We start from the raw sequence: 22,706 nt of genomic DNA, 5'->3' as shown, positions 1-22,706 counted from the left end.
CTAGGCGATGTGATCGCTCTTCCTTTAGGCAAGAATATGCCGTTTCTGAGTATATTTTGAGTGATCTTACGGATATTTGGTATCGGGACATTTGATTCTTTAGATCGGGATGGATTATATCCGGCAACGTTTGGTTTTCATAATGTTGCATGACCAATGGAGCTAGTAACCTATTAGCATCGTTCCTAATATACGCTCTCCTCCCGCACAATATTTCGAATAAAACCACACCGAATGCGTAGATATCCGACTTACAGGTCACACCTTTGGTCTTTCCAATTTCTGGGTCCAAATACCCTATTGTGCCAATAGGTTCAGAAAGGACGACCTGGTCTATTCGGTTAAGTGATTGTTTGATGGAAACTTTAAAACCAGATAACTTGGGTTCCCAGTTCTCGTTTAATAAAATTGTCGAGCTGTTGATGTTAAGATGTATAACACCATAACCACGGCTCTGATCATAATGGAGGTAACTCAACGCACGAGCCACGCCTACACATATCTTCAATCTTTGTGTCCATGTGAGGTTCGGGCTGTTTAGATGCTCTTTGAGACTTCCATTTTTTGGCCTCATACATGGTTACGATGATCTTCTCATGTTTTTCGTCACAAAATCCAACAATAGAGACTATATTTGGATGCTTGAGATCAGAAAGCATTGAAACTTCCGTCCAGAACTCGACGACTCCTCCACCGTGCTTACGATCTAACCTCAGCGCAGAAATCTTGATCAACTCCCCGGACCGCTGGAGTTGTCCTTTGTATATTGGTCCAAATCCACCTCGTCCGATGATGTTATCATCAGCAAAGTTGTTGGTGGCGTTTAGTACGTCTTCAAGTGGGATTTGTAAGTGAGCAAACTTGGCAATTGTTGTTGTCATGTTTCTGTTTATAAATTAAAAGAGATTGAAAAATTATTGGGTTACAAAGGATTGAGAAGGTAACTTATACATACGAGCCACCACACTATATATGAAAAATTTTGAAGCAATTTATTTTTAAAATAAAAACTCTGTTAAAAATTATATCCTTTTCTTTTAGATTTCAAAAGTATTGTAACCGGGTTAGTAATCCCGGGTTCTCGTTCCGTTGATTTATCAAAACAGAGAGTTTTTGCAGTGCCAAACAGAGAGGCCGGTAATAGTTAAAATGCGTTGAAGGTGCGAACCTGGTAATGGGTATGAAAAGGCTCTGAACAGAAGCAGCGGCTAGCGGTAGATGAGATCTGGACAATAGCGAGCGGCGGTGGAAGAGATCCAGATAATAGTAGCAGAAAGCAAGTGATCGAATGGCAGTGGCGTGAGAGGGATTTGGAGATGTTGAAGGAATGTGAGTGAGAGGGAATCAAAGGGAAAGGCAGTGGAAACGAGTGTAAATAGAACAGTGTTCAAGGGGATGGGTAGAGAGAGTACCGTCCTGCCTTTTTTCTTATTTCTTAATTTCATAGTCGGTGTATAAAATATAAAAGATGGATCGTTTTTTTAAATATTATTTTGTTTTTTGAACGTCTAAATATTAAACCCATGACATCCTTCTTAAATATCCAGAGGGTTTTTCTTCTAATATTTTAATATTAATGTCCTTACTTTTCATTTACTTATTTAAATTGATTGGCTAAGGTTAAAATTTGAAAGGGATGCAAATGCCAATGGAAACAACTAATTCCTTTATGATATAAAAGATCAGAATATAAAAGCGATAAAGATATCAATAGCTAAAGCATAATATGTAAACCAATACACCAGCATTTAATTTCTGTTCTTCTCGATTTAATGCATTTCTTAGTTTGTTTTCTTTTTGAATTTCCTTACAGGTCCCAGAGGCCATTTTGACTGACCGGATCAAGTTTTTCGTATGATTGGTCACCGGATCTTAATCCATTTACGTCATGTCAAATCATAAGTATTTTTATATTGAAGCTGAGAACATGATAGTCTCGCAAGAGATTATAAAACGGTAACGTGCAATCATCATGTTTTGAGCTGGCCGAAGATAATAATAAGCTAAGTTGCTCATTTTATAATGCAAGTCTAGTCTGAACAACTATTATCATATATGTACTTACGTAATATTTAATGAAGATGAGCTAGCTAGGATATTTATAAATGGTATAACGTGCGAATGTGCAATTACCTTGTTTCCAGCTGAGAAATCAAATGATACTTTAACTACGCTTAAGTTGACTCTTACATTTTATAATCGAAGTCTACTCTAAACAAATAATATAAAAGATCACATTGATTGAGAATTAACTGAGCCACGTAAGATTTAAAGAAAAAGCCATACAGATCCAATGAAATCAAATTAATTGCAATATTGGTGTTTGGGAAAAAGCTTGGTGTTTCTTGTGACTCAGGTTTGACTCTCACTCTTTTCATTATTTTCTGCGGCATTCAGGTGAAGGGCGAATATGGGTGGCGCCGGTTTGTCTTGGATGGAACCGATGTTTTACCGATTATTCCACTATCGTGCCTTCGGACGGGTGGAGGTTAGGTTTCCGCGCATCTGGGAGAGCCAAGGGGCTGGCGGCGGTCGAGTAGTCGACCTTGGCCACAGTGCGTGGTGTCACGGTTATTGGTTCCTTTCCGTTCAAAAAAAAATTGCAAGATTGGTGCTATTTCCCTTCACAACATGTACTTTATACAGGGATGACAATTAAACCCGAACCCGATGCATAAACTCAAAACCCGACTCATTTGGGACGGGTTTGGGGTCGGATAATCGGGTTTGGGACGAGCTTGGGATTGGTTTTTATTTTTTTCGCGGGTTTAGGACGAGTTTGGGATTTGATGATATACCTGTTTACCCGACCCGATTACCCGATAAAGTGTACCCATTTACCTGATTGTATACCCGACATAATTTCTTTTATATCTTCAAATATGTATACATATGATACACTCATTTTTTAAAGATACAAGTATTTTATTTCGTATACATTATAATTACTTCATACATTTTTATAGTGATAATATTAAATGTAACGGATTTGTAGTTACCCGATGGGTTTTGGGTCAGGTATACCCAACGAGTAATTTTTTTTAAATTAACGAGTTTACCCAAAATCCGTGGGTATACCTGATACCCGATTGGTATTTACCCGCTATAAACCCGACGGGTTTTGAGACGAGTTTGAGATAAGCTTATCTAACCGGGTTTTAGTTTGGGATTACCTAAACTCGTCCCAAACCCAACCCACTATCATCCCTAACAAGGGCAGACCCAAGCTTTGGCCTGGGTGGGCGGGCGGGCGCCCCCTTTGAAATAAAAAATTTAGTGTATTTTCAAGGTAAAAATCCCGACTGCACCCCTTAAAAATTTGGTTAAACCCTTCGTTCACACCCCAAAAAAATAATTCCTGACTACACCACTTATCCCTAGCTTTATTAAATAATCTGCAATCTGGATGCTATTTCCTTTACCCTCACATCATGTCGCATGACTATAAAATAATAATACACACCTGTTGATTACTTAAAAAATAATTTCATTAACTAGAGGTGTATATTTCTTCTGTCATCATGTATGGGCCTTGTTCACACTAGAGGTGTTAGAGCATTCACATCCATTCCATCAAATTATGAGTGTGAAGTTTTTATAATGTAAAGAGTATAAAAAGTGGTTGTGAGTGGAGGAGAGAGAAAATATTACTGTTCATCTGTATATTTGAGTGGACACTGTTCACCCCCTATAATTTTTTAATATATTTTGAAAGTGGTTGTGAGTGAATGAGAGAGAAAAGGTAATGATAAAGGTATAAAAAATATTATTTAATTGAAAAGGAGAGAGAAAATATAGTATTTTTTAGTGTAATTTAGGGTGAAAATATAGTGGAATGGATGTGAATGCTCTTAATCAGTTATTTCTTTTGGGTTTCGGGTTGGTTATTTTTAATTCAACAGATGTAACCATATTTGTAACCGAATTACAATTTGGGTACTTCTTAGATATTTTAGTGTAATCGGAATTGACTTGGTGATCAAAGCAAATAATAATATACATCAAGCAAGTTAGCAGGTGCGGGAGCGCACGCTTGTTTGAGTTATTATAATTTGAAGTGTACGGTCGGAGCCCGTATTCTATGGAGGTTACAAGTGGGCAAAGCCCCCTTGGCGGGGGTCCGGGGGCAGCAGCCCCTGGCAGGGTCCAAGGGGCAGAGCCCCTAGCTGAGGTCGAGCTAAAATTGCATCAGAAAATTTATTTTCTAGAAAATGCCATATTTTCGAAATATCAAAATAATTGCAGTCTTAGTGGCAGGTTTTATTTAAAATTAAGATAACTGCCATTAGGCAGTTAATCATCCCCAACACCAAAATTCGTAGACAAGTTTTCATAATTTTTTCTGGTTCAGACAAATTCCAGACACACATACACTTGTTCAGTTTCTCGAAAATCAGAGTTGTATCCGATTAAATTATTCAGGAGAACCACTGAAATAATTTGATCTGAGAGTGATTACAAGCCTCTCTGATCGTTTGGTTTTTCTGAAAATTCCCCAACACTACTTAGGTGTCGGTTATTCGGGTTTTGGGTTAGGTCTGGGTTTGGTGCTACATATATATATTTATGAACGTGGAGTAGGTTGAAATAAATAAACATATTTATACAAGGGTAAGGATCAAATACAAAGGACTTTAATTGTAAGAAGGGTAAGAAGGAATAGGATGATGACACCTGGCAAAAACTTCATCTAATCTTTAACCAGTCCTGGATTAGAGGGAGGGGCATTTTTGGAAACTATTTAAGCCTTCAATAAAACAGGGATACGCACAATAAAAGAGGGATTACGATACATACGTTATTTTTGCCATAATTCGATCGCAATTCACCAGTTGATAGGGAGATTGAAGCTTGAACTCAACAGTTTTCATTGTGGAATCGTTCAATCAAAGCTAATTGAGCAGTAAATCATGTCGACGAATGAGAATGGTACGTGCTCTGAGTTTGATGTTGTTATCGTTGAAAATTATGATTGAGAACTGATTAAAAACTGTGTTTTGATCATGTTTATCGTTGAGAATTCTGTTGTTATCGTTGAGAATTCTAACCATGTTATTGTCGTGATTTTGGTTGTTTCATCGATGTTATCGTTTAGATGTTCAGATTTCTGATTGAGATCTAAAACTGTTTTGATTATGACTAGGTATATGTTTAACCTAAATTTTTCATTCGTTTATTATCGCGAATTCTAATTGAGATCTAAAATTGTTATATGTTCTGTATTGTTTAAGTTATTAATGCATTGTGTCTATTTTGTTTTCATTGTGCCTAACTAACTTTTTAGTTGATTTTGACAATAGGATGTGTGTTATTGTCTGAAATTATGTCATATTTTGTCATAATGTGTTATTTTGTTTATTTGAACTCGTGTTATTCGGTATTCTGCTTTCTGATTATGGTTTTTATTTCTTTGAATATCTTTTTTGCTAGGTTTGTATGACATATATATGTTTTAATGTGACATTGTTTATTTTTTATTTGTGTAGATGCTATAGTTTACAAAGAATATGGTGTACGACGTGTATCACCACATACCGGAAAAATATTTTACACTCCTGCTATGAGCGAGTCACTTAAACCTCGTGTTGGTATGGTCTTTGACTCTGTAGACCAAGCAGATGGTTTTTATGTCAAGTATGCTCATGCAAGTGGTTTCTCGGTTAGGAAAAACACTTCATACAACAATACAAAAGGTGTTTTTAAGTTGAAGTATTGTACATGTTCTAAAGAAGGTTTTAAAATTCCTAATAAGGGTAAAGGAAAGCGTCGGAAACTATCGAAGAGAGTTGGATGTGAGGCTCATATTAAGTTACAGTTAACTGTTTATGGGAAGTTTGAACTATATTTTTCAAGAGGAACATAATCATAGTTTCGTGCATGAAGAAGACCTCCAGTTTTTGACATCCGTGAGAAGGGTTGATCATGTAAAAGAAAAGTTTCAATTAACTACTACAGAATTGGAAAATCAGTTTGTTTGATTGTGAGAAATAACTAAATTAACGAGTAAAAAGTGTGATGTAAATCAATAAGAGAAAAGATTGTTCCTCCAGATTTCAGGTTTTGCAGTTAACTTCAACTATGTGTTTAATCGCGACACCTACATAGACATAAGTGTTAATGTTGATTAACTAATTGTGATAACCAACGACTAAGTACTCCGGTCAACACATAACGGGAGGTTATCGAATGATTATCAATTACAATTTACAAACCCTAAGCCCATGTCAAATATATCCCAATTACTAGAACTCTCGGGAACTGAATGCTTAGAAATTAAGGTTTAAATAAACGTAATTGTTTACAATCAACAAATCAAATCAAGGTGAAACACATCGAATGCTTAGATCACCAAGTCAAAACGATTGTCACCAAACACATAAAATCTGTTAACTTACAAAAACCCTCCATCCGGAAGAAACCATAAGAAAACTAGCCGCTCATGTCGGTTGGTTGATCTTCAAAGCCTTCTCTATCTTCGTGCCCTCTTCCTCAAAATTAGTCACCTCCAAAGTCGGCCAAGCCCATCTGTGTCTCTTGTCTTGCATGGGCCGCCCAAAAGAAACCAAAGGACTCATGATGATGCGTGATGATTATCGGCCCAATCCACCAAAAGAACCAAAAGTTTCTCCTCTTTTTTTCCATGTCACGTGTGTAATTAATGATGATGGATGTGATGTTGTCTTGTGTCAAATTACCTCCTCCAAAGATGTGCTGATGATATATTAATTGTGCTGTTGACTTTTTGTTTTGCCTTGTATGTGCCGCCAAAACCAATCCCCCCACTCTTAATTCACGTGTGGTGGGCCCCCTTGCCGTCAAACATGATAGATGGTCTTGACTTCATATTAGCGGCCCAATTAGAACGATCCAACAGTCCTTTGTCGGCCCAATTTAACCCCTTTTAACTATTAATAATAATTCAACAATTCATGCGCTGATCTTTATGCCGTAGCCTACGGTTCAATCCGTAGGTTACGAACCAAACATTCTGTTTCTTTTCATCTCCAAGCCGTAAGCAATTCTCAAATCACGTATACTTAGATTTCAACCTTCAATTATTAACATAATCACCCCTAGACTTCACACATTTATATCTCTCGCAACTCCACGCTAGCATTTGGCCCGAAACCAATCCCGAACAACACCATTTAGTGTGATATCTCTCTAATAATCATCCGTGGTAGTTCAGTTTCAACACTAAGCTTTCTAACTTCGCCGTATTACGCGTTTTACCTGTAAAAACAACAACATACGTAGTGAACATATTCCAAGACGCGTAATTTCTTAAAACACAATAAGATACGTAATTTAACACACTTAACACTTGTGTTTTGCACTCTCCATCACATCCCCACACTTGACATTGATTGTCCTCAAGTAACCATTACAAAAAATACTCACCTTATTAACAAATCACTTTCAAATCCCTTACCGAATTTACAATTCAAGGTCCCAAGTCATACCCGTCCCATAGACTGACACAATCGAGATTGACAATCTGACAAATAAGTGATACGCATTTAAAACAACTTAAGACTTGCCTAACTAAAACTAACATGCTTATGATACTACACACATGCCACATGCCCCTCACAATGATCACTCATCTCGGCTTAATCAAGACTAGCGTGTAATGTGCTAGTATATATTTCACTCAAAACCAAACATGCTACTTTACAATCATAAGCTTGTATAGCAATCGCACCTCCATTGTATCAAATAACATAGCACATATCAAAAGGACTTTTGGGTTTTGGGTTAAAGGTAAAGGTAGGGAAATATTTTTGGGTTTTTATATTTAATGGCGAACACTAATGAACATACCAAACCATGACAACTTATTCACAATAACTACTAACACCTTGGGTTAATCTTCGACCCATTTATTGAACACGAACATAACAATGATTTTTATTTTCTTTTTCTTTTTTTTCTTCTTTTTTTTTAATTTTCCCCTTTTTTTAACACACTTGTCATTCATGGTTGATAATCAACGGGTCAAACGAGGTGTAACAAGTGAAAGGTATAAGGCTCAACATAGTTAACTAAGGTGGGATGGATAAACAATCAACATATGAAACAATGAAGGGATCCTAATGCCTTTATCATTTATGTGCATACACTAAACCACAGTCTCGGCACGTATCAAACTACACAAGTTCTAACACAAAGCAACATATGGCCTACACTCAGCAAATGAACATTTATAGCAATTCAACTACCACTAAGTAGGCTCAAATATCTCACCGAACAAAAGGAATATAGGTTGCCGACACGTGGCATGTGTAATTCCTAAAGCATGTTACCCCTAGTTAGGCATCTCTTCTCAACTAATTTTTAAAAACCTGTCAGAAATACTCTCATGAAACTTAAAGGCACAACCATGACTAGAGATCTAAGTTAGCTTTAATATCAGCAAGGAACCCATTAGCGATTGAAAATGTTGGTTTTCATGTAGTTCAAGCATACTTGAGACAAAAAATTTCAAAATTTTTCAATTTTTAGCACAAATTCAACCCTTCAAGCATTTAAGATCACAATCTTACCAACCCTCTCTCGAGTTACCGCATCCCCACACTTGGGATACATTGTCCCAAATGTATGGTGCAATTTATACTCTAAACTCGAGATATACCACCTAAGAAACCATGAATGACTAATACCTAGACGACTCGACACATAACACCATTCCCGACACAAAGACTCACACCACCAAAAACACAAAAAACAAATAAAATAAAGGATAGAGAGACACATTGACCTGATCAGTAAATCAGCAAGTGTCTGTAGCGGTGCAGCTGCTGTGTTCAGACAAGGGCACAAACTCCTCTTGGATTCTCTGACATCTCATCGGGGATGTTGCCAAACATCCCCACACTTGAATCATTGCATCTGCGGGAATTAAACGTAGTAACCTGCCAAAACAGAACTGTAACACCCCGTTTTTTCGAATGTCAAAGTCAAAGTCAAAGTCCAAGTCAACTTTGACTTTCTTTGACTACAGATAGTCTATATTATGTTTTAGTTGCATTATGTGGAGTAAGTGTTTGTAATTAGCAAGAATCGAAGTAATCGAATGTTTTTAACGCGAACCGAACTACGACTGTGAATGATAGGAAGTAACAATGCGATAAAGTTAACTAATCAGCAATCAAACCGATCTAACAATCATCGAACTCGAGACTCGAATTATGCGAATCGTGGTATTGTTATACGTGTGTGTGTGTGTGTGCCTTATGTGTTACTTGTGCATGTTTACTTTATGTTTGGTGTGGTATTCAAGCAAATCAATCGAAAATCGAATCGAAACTCGAAAAGCAATCGAACTCAATCGAAACCGACATCAAAACGTGACTTATGGAAGATTGTATGTTAGATATAGTGGTTGGGATTAAAAGTAATTTGATTATAAACTCTATCATATCCGTATCATCGTCCATCAAAATCGAAACGTCGAAAATCGTCGCGAAATACTCGAAGTGCGTGGCGGATCGAACAGGAAGCATCCTGATCGAACAGGCCAGCCGATCGGCTAGCACCTTGCCAGCCGATCGAGCAGCCCACTCGATCGGAGCTCCCAGCCGATCGGCTACCACTTTCCTCTTTTGGAAGCCTATAAATAGGGCTGTCGCTATCATACTTTCCATTTTTGGAAAGCTCTGACCAAACCAGCTATCTTCTTCACATTTTCTCAGATTTCTCTCAATCCCGGTAAGTTTTTACTATAATTCTTGTACGTTCTTGATCATTACTTGATTCTACACCTTTCTATCTTTCAAAACTTGGATTCTAACCGTGAAATCACCAAGATCTAAGTGTTCTTGGGTGATGTCATCATGGTGTTCTTGAAGAACATCATGTTTTGGCCTCATTCCACTATGATTAGCTTAGATCTAACCGATTTCCACATAAACAAGTTAAGAACCATCATAGATCTAAACATTTTCATGATGTGAAGGATTGAAAGAAGGATTTCCGACTTTCTTTCAACTCTTTTACACTCAATGCTTTCAAACCGGTAGAAACGGAGCTTGAACCGGCTAACTAATCATTCAAATAGATTAAAAGGTTCAAGATTCGGGTTCTATGAACAAGGTTCACCGATTTCGGGTTAAACTCTAAACCGACATTCCAAACCGTTCACCGGCCGGACTTGGGTGATTCCTGTTCGAGCCAAGGGAACAGGTAGGAACGAAGGTTATCATAGTTCAACACGTTGTCAAGATACCTTGAAAGGATGACAAATAAACAAACAACCAAGTGTTAGACGAAAAGCCGACCAGGTCAGAAATGCTGGCTGAACGGCTAGGCTGTTCCAAACAGCCTAGCCGATCGGACATGCCAGCCGATCGACTGGGCCAGCCGATCGGGTAGCACATGGTCCCACACTTCCAAACTTTCGAAGTATAGTACTGACGAAGTAATGTTCAATCGAATGGGTCACTCGATGGGTAAACATTACTATTCGGATCATGAGATACTATGCTTCAACAGTTAATCGTTTTCACAACTTGTTCATAGTAGGGAATGCCAGCCAATCGAACAGACTATTAGATCGAGTGACATTCAGTTGAGGACTAATCCTGAAACTCCTAGCCGATCGAGTGAGCTAGCCGATCGAGCGAACCGCTCGATCGACCGACTTAAAAGGTAGGAACACTTCAGTGTTCTCAAATACTGCAACAAAAACTTCAAAAGTTCAAATCCTCTAACATAAACACACCAGAGGAAGAAACAATCCACTCGAATGGTCCAGCCGATCGAGCCAACCGGCCGATCGAACAAGACTGTCCAATCGGATATACTAGCCGATTGAACAGACCACCCGATCGAACCTGCCGTTCGATCAACCAGCCTATTCGATCCATCCATACTTGCTTACTTTTCCGCGTTACTTATCGTTATGCTATCGAACTATTCAGGCTAATCTTACTCTCAGCGCTCCCTTCAATCCACAATCAATCACTGTGAGTATACTCGATCCCTTTTTGCTTTTAGCACTTTTGGGTGTTACATACGTTACCTACCAAATCATAATCAAACACAAACTATTTGAACGCTGACCATTTGCATGTGCTACTTGACTAAATGAATGTTGTTTATTATGTTTACACGTGGAATGCTATCTACCTGCCTTAGCAACATAGTACTATAGTTTGGACTCAGCACCCGTTCACACGGGGGTTGTTAAGGACAAATACTTGCATGGATTACGGTGGTAATCATGTATTGCGAACCGTCTCGGACGGTCAACCCGCAGTCGTTGGTATCGATGTCCCATGTCGATAATTAACATGCATCATTTTCCTTTGTGTACGTGCCTGGTTACGCGTAAACTATTCGAACTCTATATGCTATTACTAAACTTGTGTGCTCACCTTTACATTTTATGTATTGACTTTATTTTAACGTATGTGACAGGTGTTTAAGGTGTTAACTTGCTAGGAAAGCGAGGCAATAATAAAGCTTTAGAGCCTATCTAGCAGTTGTAGGTCGTAGCCTACCTAGGGGTCTCTAGAAGCGAATAAACTCTAGCCATGGAGCCGTTGGAGTTGTTCGATCAAGCATCTATGGCATTAGTTGTCTGTAGATCTTGTCTGGATGAGTCTTAATGACTCTGGGCAGTACTTTTAAACATTTGGGCTGTAATAAATTGAATCTGAGTTGTCGAAACAGTACTGTTTGTTTAGTTGTATTCTATGATAACTTGTTTATTTATTTGGGATACGGTATGGGACGTATCACTTAACTGAATTTGTAATAATAGTTGTTGTGGAAACTTTTGGACAATCTGTTTCGCTCAGTGCCGCGCCCCGATGATTCCGCCATCGGTTGGGGTGTGACAGATTGGTATCAGAGCCATAACTATAGGGAATTAGGCAGACACGACCTAGTCTGGGTCGCTGTCTTAGAGACCTAGACTATAGTTAGGAACCATCAGACCCAGTTTGTGTGCCTTACTCTGTAATTCTTCCCTATCACTGCACCCGAGTTTCCAAATAAAAGTCGGTAGGTTTAGTTGGGAATAGGTGTGAAAGCCGCAAACTCCTGACCAAGCTGCCTGACTTATGCCGATTCTATTTGTTTACTCATGCTCATCCCATTATTTTCACCCACAAACCAAGGGGGAGTTATGCCAAATCAGGAGTGAAATCCATATTTTGACGAATAACCTCCTTTATTTTATTAAAAACAAGGAAGAAATTGCTAAGCCAAGGGGTGAAACCCTGACCTTGGCAATTTGTTCTGGATTTTATTTATCTCACCAAGGCTACGACGGACTCCATCGACCTGAACTCACCAGTATGAATTAGGAGGCGCGTGTGGAATGCCCGAGAATCGAGGCAGAAACACAACCTCTAGAGTCGGAAATGATGACAAGTCTACTGTGAATAGTCGAGTTGCCTTGGTTAGTCGATGTCTATTAGCCGCAGACAATCTATCTCTCGGTTTTATATGTTTCGAATTTGACAAATCATCAAGTACACTTGTTGATTTTATGTGTTTATGTGTGCTTCTCTATTTTGTGGTTGCTTTCTCTGTTTTGTGCTTATGTTTTGGGATATTATTCGATTCCTCTATCTATTTCACACGACTCGTACTGTTATTCTATCCAGGTATCGCGAATCTAGACGATATCATACTATACTGTGCTATACGACTAAGTTAGGTTATTCAATACGATATTCAAACGACACTCGAACTTTGAAGGATAGGTTTCTGTTTTCTGACTGCTTCTGTGATTAAATGGTTACGTGTTTTCGTGTTTATGTGCCTCTGTGTTTATGTGCTTCTGTGCTTACGTGCATCTGTGGTTTTGTGCATATGTGTTTACGTGATATGTGTTTCGACGTGATTCTAAGCTTTAGATAGTAGTAGACGCGTGAGGTGAGATTCGATTTCATTGTGTTGAGACTCGTGACGATGTCTAATGCAGACCATGTCGTCGTCTGGATCCCGACCTCGAGCCCCACTTACCCGCCAGGAAAAGAGGGACAGACGTCTCGCTGCTATCATCTCCAAAACTGTGGCGAAAGCTGTGAGTGAGGTGTATGAGAATGCCAGCAAGTCGTCTGAAGAATCACGAGCTGAAATCCCTAAGGATTCAAGCAAGGCTGCTTTCAGCTTCAAGCAGTTCAAAGCATGTGGGCCATAAGAGTTTACTGGCGAAGATGGTCCGACAGCCATGTTTCACTGGTTCGACTCGGTCGAAGTCACTCTGCGCCAGAGCGGATGTCCTAAGCATCTCCGTACTCTCAATGCTACAGGCGTCCTCCAGTCCCGTGCTCTAGACTGGTGGACGGCCGAATGAAACAAGCGCGGAAATGATGCAGCTTACGGGCTATCATGGAAGGAGTTGAAAGCGATTATGATCGAAGAATTTTGCCCTCCTCATGAGCGCCAAAAGCTGGAGGACGAGTTCTGGGGAATCAAGCAGAAGGATGGAGACAACGCTGCTCTCACTGCTCGCTTCAAGCAGCTTAGCATTATCTGTCCTGATCAAGTCAAGACCTCAGATCAAGCCATCAAGAAGTACATCCGAGCTCTACCCGACTGTGTAGCCGACTTTGTTCACGCCGCCAAGCCAGCAACAATCGAGGAAACCTACCTACTCGCCGCCGAGATCAATGATAAGCGAGTCAAGTCAGGTTTTGGGATAAGCAAACCAAGTCTCTACATCAAGCCACTGCAACACCCACCGACTCATCTGCTCAATCCTCCAAGTCTTCAAGAAGGAAGAAGAAGAACAACAACAACACCTCCAGCAACAAGAGCTGTGCTGCCGCAACCACCGCTGCTCCCCTACAATCTGTACCAGCTCAACAGCAGCAGCACCAGCGTTCAGCTCTAGTGATCAATGCACCGCCAGCAAAGCGTGCATACACAGGCCCTCACCCACTCTGCCCGACATGTTCGTATCATCATCCAGTGGGTCTAGCTTGTCGCTTTTGCGCTCACTGCAACCTCTACGGTCATTTCACTACGAACTGCCGCTATGGTCCCCGACAAGCCCTAGCTCAAGCTACTGTCAACCAAGCTCTACTCCCTGCTCCTCAAGGCCAACCAGCAGCTCCAGCACCAGCAGTCAATGCTCGAGTCTGCTTTGCATGTGGTGACCCTAACCACTTTGCCAACAGATGCCCGAACAGGGTAGTCAAGCAAGAGCCCCAGCAACAACAGCAGCCTCAGCAGCAGCAGCAATCAGCCCACGCCCGAACTTTCAACCTCAATGCCCGCCAGGCTCAGGCGGATAACAACGTGGTTAATGGTACGTTCCTTATGAATGGTATTTATGCATCATGTTTGTTTGATACTGGAGCCGATAACTGCTTTGTGTCATTTGAATTCGAGAAGCTCCTTAGTCGTAAGCGCTCTTATCTATCCTCGTCATTTAAAGTCGAAGTTGCTACAGGGAGAACTATTGCCGTTAACTCAGTACTCCGTGATTGTACTCTCGAACTCAACAATCACATCTTTCCGATCGACCTTATTCTGACGCAACTTGGAAGTTTTGATGTCATAATCGGCATGGACTTTCTTCGTGAAAACCATGCTGAAGTTGTGTGCTTTGAAAAGATGATTCGATTCTCGCTCGCGAATGGTGATCTCCTATGTGTATACGGTGAAACAACGTCAAAAGGTCTTAAGCTTATGTCATGTATTCAAGCCAGCAAGTATCTCCGCAAGGAATACCGAGCCTTCTTGGCCAACATTGTAGTAGCGGAGAAGGGAAAGAAAAAGAAAGTTGAAGTCAAAGATGTTCCAGTGGTTCGTGAATTTCCTCAGGTGTTCCCTGATGATCTTCCCGGACTACCACCAAGTCGTGATATCGACTTTCGTATCGACCTCATTCCTGGAGCCAACCCCGTTGCCAAAGCCCCTTATCGACTCGCTCCATCCGAAATGTGGGAACTCTCGAACCAACTCCAGGAATTGCTCGAAAAAGGCTTTATTCGCCCAAGCACCTCTCCTTGGGGCGCGCCAGTCCTTTTCGTCAAAAAGAAGGACGGGTCGTTCCGGATGTGCATCGACTATCGGGAATTGAATAAGCTAACCATCAAGAACCGATACCCTTTGCCACGAATTGACGATTTGTTTGATCAGCTACAAGGTGCAACATGTTTTTCTAAGATCGATCTGCGTTCAGGATACCATCAGCTACGGATTCAAGAGGAAGACATTCCTAAAATCGCTTTTCGAACCCGTTATGGCCATTACGAATTTGTTGTCATGCCCTTTGGTTTAACCAACGCACCCGCGGTTTTTATGGATCTGATGAATCGCGTGTGTAAGCCATACCTTGACCGTTTCGTCATCGTGTTCATCGACGATGTCTTGATCTATTCCAAATCGAAAGCCGAACACGCACAACATCTACGTTTGGTTCTCGAGTTACTTCAGGGGAACCAACTCTATGCCAAATTCTCCAAGTGCGAGTTCTGGTTGGAGGAGGTTCAGTTTCTAGGTCACATAGTGAATAGTCGGGGTATCCATGTCGATCCTGCGAAGATTGAAGCTGTCAAAAGCTGGATTACGCCTAAGAACCCGTCAGAAGTTCGTTCTTTTCTCGGACTAGCGGGCTATTATCGACGATTCATCGAAGGAATCTCCAAGATCGCTGTGCCGCTTACCGCTCTTACCCATAAGGACAAGCCTTTTGTTTGGGGAAACGCACAAGAGACTGCCTTTCAAACCCTTAAACAGATGCTGTGCAACGCACCGATTCTTACACTGCCCGACGGAAGCGACAACTTCATTGTCTACTGTGACGCTTCTAACCTTGGTCTCGGCTATGTTCTCATGCAGCGAGACAAGGTTATAGCCTACGCATCTCGTTAGCTCAAGATCCACGAGAAGAACTATACAACCCATGACCTCGAGCTAGGCGCGGTTGTCTTTGCATTGAAGATTTGGCGACACTACCTGTATGGCACTAAGTGTACAATCTACACTGACCACAAGAGTTTACAACACATCTTTAATCAGAGAGAGCTTAATATGCATCAACGCCGATGGGTAGAACTTCTCAATGATTACGACTGTGAGATTCGTTATCACCCAGGCAAGGCGAATGTGGTTGATGACGCTCTCAGCAGAAAGAGTTATGTGCTCAGTACTCGAAACATCCAAGCACAGCACAACCTCGAAACCCTCATCCGAGAAGCTCAACATGCTTGCTTTAACGAGCGTACATTGAAGAGAGAAAGGATCTATCACGATGGAGCTCAGTTAGTAAGCAAACGAGATGTGATATTCTATTATCTGGACCGAATTTGGATCCCTAAGCGGACCGATTTGCGAAAGATTATCATGAACGAAGCCCACAAATCCCGGTATTCTATTCATCCCGATGCAGATAAGATGTACCAGGACCTGCGTTATAAGTACTGGTGGCCGGGTATGAAAAGGGATATCGCTCTGTACGTTGGAAGCTGTTTAACTTTTGCAAGAGTCAAGGCTGAACATCAAAGACCTTTTGGCTTACTCGAACAACTGCCGATACCTATATGGAAGTGGGAGAGTATAGCTATGGATTTCATAACGAAGCTCCCACCCACGCCATCAGGTCACGACAATATTTGGGTCATAGTTGATCGTCTAACGAAGTCAGCCCACTTTTTGCCTATACGAGAGGACTACAAGGTGGAACGACTAGCCCAAATATACACCGACGAGATCATTCGTAATCATGGTACGCCTCGTGACATCATTTCAGATCGTGACGCTCGGTTCACTTCGCGATTGTGGGAAACATTTCAAGCGGCCCTTGGTACGTCGCTTAATCTAAGTACTGCATTCCATCCTCAAACCGACGGACAGACTGAAAGAACGATCCGTACTCTTGAAGACATGCTCCGAGCGTGTGTTATAGATTTTGGTGGAAGTTGGAACAAACACCTGCCATTAGTGGAATTCTCGTACAATAACAGCTATCATGCCAGCATCCAAATGGCACCTTTCGAGGCTTTATATGGTAGAAGATGTCGATCACCTATTGTGTGGCACGAGATCGGTCACTCGCAACTAACCGGTCCCGAGATTCTACAAGAAACGACTGACAAAATCCACCAGATAAGAGACAACTTGGTAAAAGCTCGGAACAGACATAAAAGTTACGCTGATAAAAGACGCAAGCCCTTTGAATTTGAAGTTGGTGACTACGTACTCCTAAAGGTATCACCTTGGAAGGGTGTAGTCCGATTCGGAAAGAAAGGGAAACTCGCGCCTCGATACGTTGGACCTTTTAGGATTCTAGAAAGAATCGGAAAAGTCGCCTACAGACTCGAATTACCGGAGGAACTCAGTAACGTCCACCCGACTTTCCACGTCTCTAACCTCCGAAAATGCCTTGCTGATCATGATCTGATCGTACCACTCGACGATCTTCAGGTCAACGAAACGTTACACTTCGTGGAAAAGCCTGTCGAAATCATGGATCGCAAAACCAAGCAGCTCAGGCGCTCTCGCATCCCGATCGTGAAGGTCCGATGGGAAGGCAAGCGAGGTGCTGAGTTCACTTGGAAACTCGAAAGCGACATGAAGGCCAAGTACCCGTAGTTGTTTAAATAAATAGATCTGAAGCATCAAATTGGTAAATCACGGTGTCGTGTAGCCTTCGAGCCTAATTTCGGGACGAAATTCCCTAAACAAGGGGAGGCTGTAACACCCCGTTTTTTCGAATGTCAAAGTCAAAGTCAAAGTCCAAGTCAACTTTGACTTTCTTTGACTACAGATAGTCTATATTATGTTTTAGTTGCATTATGTGGAGTAAGTGTTTGTAATTAGCAAGAATCGAAGTAATCGAATGTTTTTAACGCGAACCGAACTACGACTGTGAATGATAGGAAGTAACAATGCGATAAAGTTAACTAATCAGCAATCAAACCGATCTAACAATCATCGAACTCGAGACTCGAATTATGCGAATCGTGGTATTGTTATACGTGTGTGTGTGCCTTATGTGTTACTTGTGCATGTTTACTTTATGTTTGGTGTGGTATTCAAGCAAATCAATCGAAAATCGAATCGAAACTCGAAAAGCAATCGAACTCAATCGAAACCGACATCGAAATGTGACTTATGGAAGATTGTATGTTAGATATAGTGGTTGGGATTAAAAGTAATTTGATTATAAACTCTATCATATCCGTATCATCGTCCATCAAAATCGAAACGTCGAAAATCGTCGTGAAATACTCGAAGTGCGTGGCAGATCGAACAGGAAGCATCCTGATCGAACAGGCCAGCCGATCGGCTAGCACCTTGCCAGCCGATCGAGCAGCCCACTCGATCGGAGCTCCCAGCCGATCGGCTGCCACTTTCCTCTTTTGGAAGCCTATAAATAGGGCTGTCACTATCATACTTTCCATTTTTGGAAAGCTCTGACCAAACCAGCTATCTTCTTCACCTTTTCTCAGATTTCTCTCAATCCCGGTAAGTTTTCACTTCAGTTCTTGTACGTTCTTGATCATTACTTGATTCTACACCTTTCTATCTTTCAAAACTTGGATTCTAACCGTGAAATCACCAAGATCTAAGTGTTCTTGGGTGATGTCATCATGGTGTTCTTGAAGAACATCATGCTTTGGCCTCATTCCACTATGATTAGCTTAGATCTAACCGATTTCCACATAAACAAGTTAAGAACCATCACAGATCTAAACATTTTCATGATGTGAAGGATTGAAAGAAGGATTTCCGACTTTCTTTCAACTCTTTTACACTCAATGCTTTCAAACTGGTAGAAACGGAGCTTGAACCGGCTAACTAATCATTCAAATAGATTAAAAGGTTCAAGATTCGGGTTCTATGAACAAGGTTCACCGATTTCGTGTTAAACTCTAAACCGACATTCCAAACCGTTCACCGGCCGGACTTGGGTGATTCCTGTTCGAGCCAAGGGAACAGGTAGGAACGAAGGTTATCATAGTTCAACACGTTGTCAAGATACCTTGAAAGGATGACAAATAAACAAACAACCAAGTGTTAGACGAAAAGCCGACCAGGTCAGAAATGCTGGCCGAACGGCTAGGCTGTTCCAAACGGCCCAGCCGATCGGACATGCCCGCCGATCGACCGGGCCAGCCGATCGGGTAGCACATGGTCCCACACTTCCAAACTTTCGAAGTATAGTATTGACGAAGTAATGTTCAATCGAATGGGTCACTCGATGGGTAAACATTACTGTTCGGATCATGAGATACTATGCTTCAACACTTAATCGTTTTCACAACTTGTTCGTAGTAGGGAATGCCAGCCGATTGAACAGACTATTCGATCGAGTGACATTCAGTTGAGGACTAATCCTGAAACTCCTAGCCGATCGAGTGAGCTCGCCGATCGAGCGAACCGCTCGATCGACCGACTTAAAAGGTAGGAACACTTCAGTGTTCTCAAATACCGCAACAAAAACTTCAAAAGTTCAAATCCTCTAACACAAACACACCAGAGGAAGAAACAATCCACTCGAATGGTGCAGCCGATCGAGCCAACCGGCCGATCGAACAGGACTGTCCAATCGGATATACTAGCCGATCGAACAGACCACCCGATCGAACCTGCCGTTCGATCGACCAGCCTATTCGATCCATCCATACTTGCTTACTTTTCCGCGTTACTTATCGTTATGCTATCGAACTATTCAGGCTAATCTTACTCTCAGCGCTCCCTTCAATCCACAATCAATCACTGTGAGTATACTCGATCCCTTTTTGCTTTAAGCACTTTTGGGTGTTACATACGTTACCTACCAAATCATAATCAAACACAAACTATTTGAACGCTGACCATTTGCATGTGCTACTTGACTAAATGAATGTTGTTTATTATGTTTATATGTGGAATGCTATCTACCTGCCTTAGCAACATAGTACTATAGTTTGGACTCAGCACCCGTTCACACGGGGGTTGTTAAGGACAAATACTTGCATGGATTACGGTGGTAATCATGTATTGCGAACCGTCTCGGACGGACAACCTGCAGTCGTTGGTATCGATGGTCCCATGTCGATAATTAACATGCATCGTTTTCCTCTGTGTACGTGCCTGGTTATGCGTAAACTATTCGAACTCTATATGCTATTACTAAACTTGTGTGCTCACCTTTACATTTTATGTGTTGACTTTATTTTAACGTATGTGACAGGTGTTTAAGGTGTTAGCTTGCTAGGAAAGCGAGGCAATAATAAAGCTTTAGAGCCCATCTAGCAATTGTAGGTCGTAGCCTACCTAGGGGTCTCTAGAAGCGAATAAACTCTAGCCATGGAGCCGTTGGAGTTGTTCGATCAAGCATCTATGGCATTAGTTGTCTGTAGATCTTGTCCGGATGAGTCTTAATGACTCTGGGCAGTACTTTTAAACATTTGGTCTGTAATAAATTGAATCTGAGTTGTCGAAACAGTACTGTTTGTTTAGTTGTATTCTATGATAACTTGTTTATTTATTTGGGATACGGTATGGGACATATCACTTAACTGAATTTGTAATAATATTTGTTGTAGAAACTTCTGGACAATCTGTTTCGCTCAGTGCCACGCCCCGATGATTCCGCCATCGGTTGGGGTGTGACAAGAACCAACACCAAAACAAAACAGAAGAACAAATACAATATTCTACATCCTCGGGCTGCCTCCCGAGAGCGCTAAGTTTAAAGGTCTTCAGCCAGACCATACCTGATATGCGCTATGGTGGTCTCAATGCACACTTACCTAATGTATTCCCAACGAATGCCCGGAAATTTACATGCCATCTCCATAGGTTTGTCAGTATAATTGGCATGTTCAGAAAGCACATGCGGGTTTCGCTAATCCACTTCACGAGATATACACCGATGTCTTGTAGCTTCACCCTTTTCATCTTCTTCATCGAACTCTCTTCCGCACACTTGTTAATTTGAATGATTGATATGGGGAGAGGTTCGGTACACACACTCATCTCATCAGACTGCTCTGCCTCCTCATCCTCACACACCATCTGATCCACTAGTGACTCTTCATCAGATAAAGGGTTCATTGGTGTGGTATTATCCTCCACAACCTCCTCCTCCGTGTGAGAATAATCTCTAATATCAACAGGTAATGGTGAGAGACGCTCTTCTATTTCTATCTTCATTTTTAACTTCTCACACTTGGAAACTAGACAGCTGATTCGATCTTCATCGGAAAGGTTGGGTGTTGATAAATACTGCTCGAGTTTGGACAAACTCGCTTCCAACATAGCAAGCTTTTTCTCCTCCTCGGTCTGATAAATATAAACACCCCCGGGCTCAGAATATTCCTCAGGATGATACTGTCGGTATCCCTGATACGGTGTTGAGATGTACGCATCCATCATTTTTTTATTCCAATACTCTGGATTTTCCAAATACACCGCGCACACATCATCATAAACTGAAGTATGATTACGACCGCAACAGAAACATCGTCCATCCGTCCTTGGCTCATAATAAGCATCCTCGTCCCGATCATATCCATCCGAGTAATAATCATCCTCCACCGTTGTATCAGAGTCATAGAAATATGGTGGAGGGGAAGGATTACCATAGCAAGGCATCGGTGGTTCTGCCAATTTCGCTCTTTCCCGTCTAAATCGGGCCTCGTGGCAACCGATACACGGGTGAAGTGGTTCCCTACACAAAATGCATCTCGAAGAGCCGCATAATATTGTAAGATCTTTCATCCTGCACAAACACAAAAACACAAGCACCACGCATAAATCTGAACAAAACAAAACAAAACAAAACTGACACTATTTTTGGATCTTTTTTTTTTACTAAAACTTAACACTAAACACTTTGCGCACGCCTCCCCGGCAACGGCGCCATTTTGATGTCTGTCGTTATGGACATGCAAAAACCTATTTAAACTATTAGTATAGAATAAGCAGGGTATCGAACCAAGGGAGGACTGTGGAAAGTGTCGTAATGAAAAGTTTCAATTAACTACTACAGAATTGGAAAATCAGTTTGTTTGATTGTGAGAAATAACTAAATTAACGAGTAAAAAGTGTGATGTAAATCAATAAGAGACAAGATTGTTCCTCCAGATTTCAGGTTTTGCAGTTAACTTCAACTATGTGTTTAATCGCGACACCTACATAGACATAAGTGTTAATTTTGATTAACTAATTGTGATAACCAACGACTAAGTACTCCGGTCAATACATAACAGGAGGTTATCGAATGATTATCAATTACAATTTAAAAACCCTAACCCCATGTCAAATATATCCCAATTACTAGAACTCTCGGGAACTGAATGCTTAGAAATTAAGGTTTAAATAAACGTAACTGTTTACAATCAACAAATCAAATCAAGGTGAAATGCATCGAATACTTAGATCACCAAGTCAAAACGATTGTCACCAAACACATAAAATCTGTTAACTTACAAAAACCCTCCATCCGGAAGAAACCATAAGAAAACTAGCCGCTCATGTCGGTTGGTTGATCTTCAAAGCCTTCTCTATCTTCGTGCCCTCTTCCTCAAAATTAGTCACCTCCAAAGTCGGCCAAGCCCATCTGTGTCTCTTGTCTTGCATGGGCCACCCAAAAGAAACCAAAAGACTCATGATGATGCGTGATGATTATCAGCCCAATCCACCAAAAGAACCAAAAGTTTCTCCTCTTTTTTTCCATGTCACGTGTGTAATTAATGATGATGGATGTGATGTTGTCTTGTGTCAAATTACCTCCTCCAAAGATGTGC

At 41.0% G+C, this 22,706-nt stretch overlaps 1 protein-coding gene across 1 annotated transcript; it reads right to left on the bottom strand.

The window, feature by feature from the left end:
- On the bottom strand, positions 1-1,330 carry LOC110874416 (receptor-like protein kinase HERK 1). The gene is made up of 2 exons (XM_035976856.1): positions 1,169-1,330; positions 1-885 (listed from the first exon to the last, which is right to left on the bottom strand). Exon 2 carries the CDS (start codon positions 879-881, stop codon positions 459-461), a length of 423 nt encoding a protein of 140 aa, XP_035832749.1. The 5' UTR covers positions 882-885; positions 1,169-1,330; the 3' UTR covers positions 1-458.
- Positions 1,331-22,706: the final 21,376 nt, after the last annotated feature.

This window comes from Helianthus annuus, chromosome 9 (genome assembly GCF_002127325.2).
Source record: "Helianthus annuus cultivar XRQ/B chromosome 9, HanXRQr2.0-SUNRISE, whole genome shotgun sequence".
Taxonomy (NCBI): Eukaryota; Viridiplantae; Streptophyta; class Magnoliopsida; order Asterales; family Asteraceae; genus Helianthus; species Helianthus annuus.
This window is presented reverse-complemented; position numbering and strand designations above follow the sequence as displayed.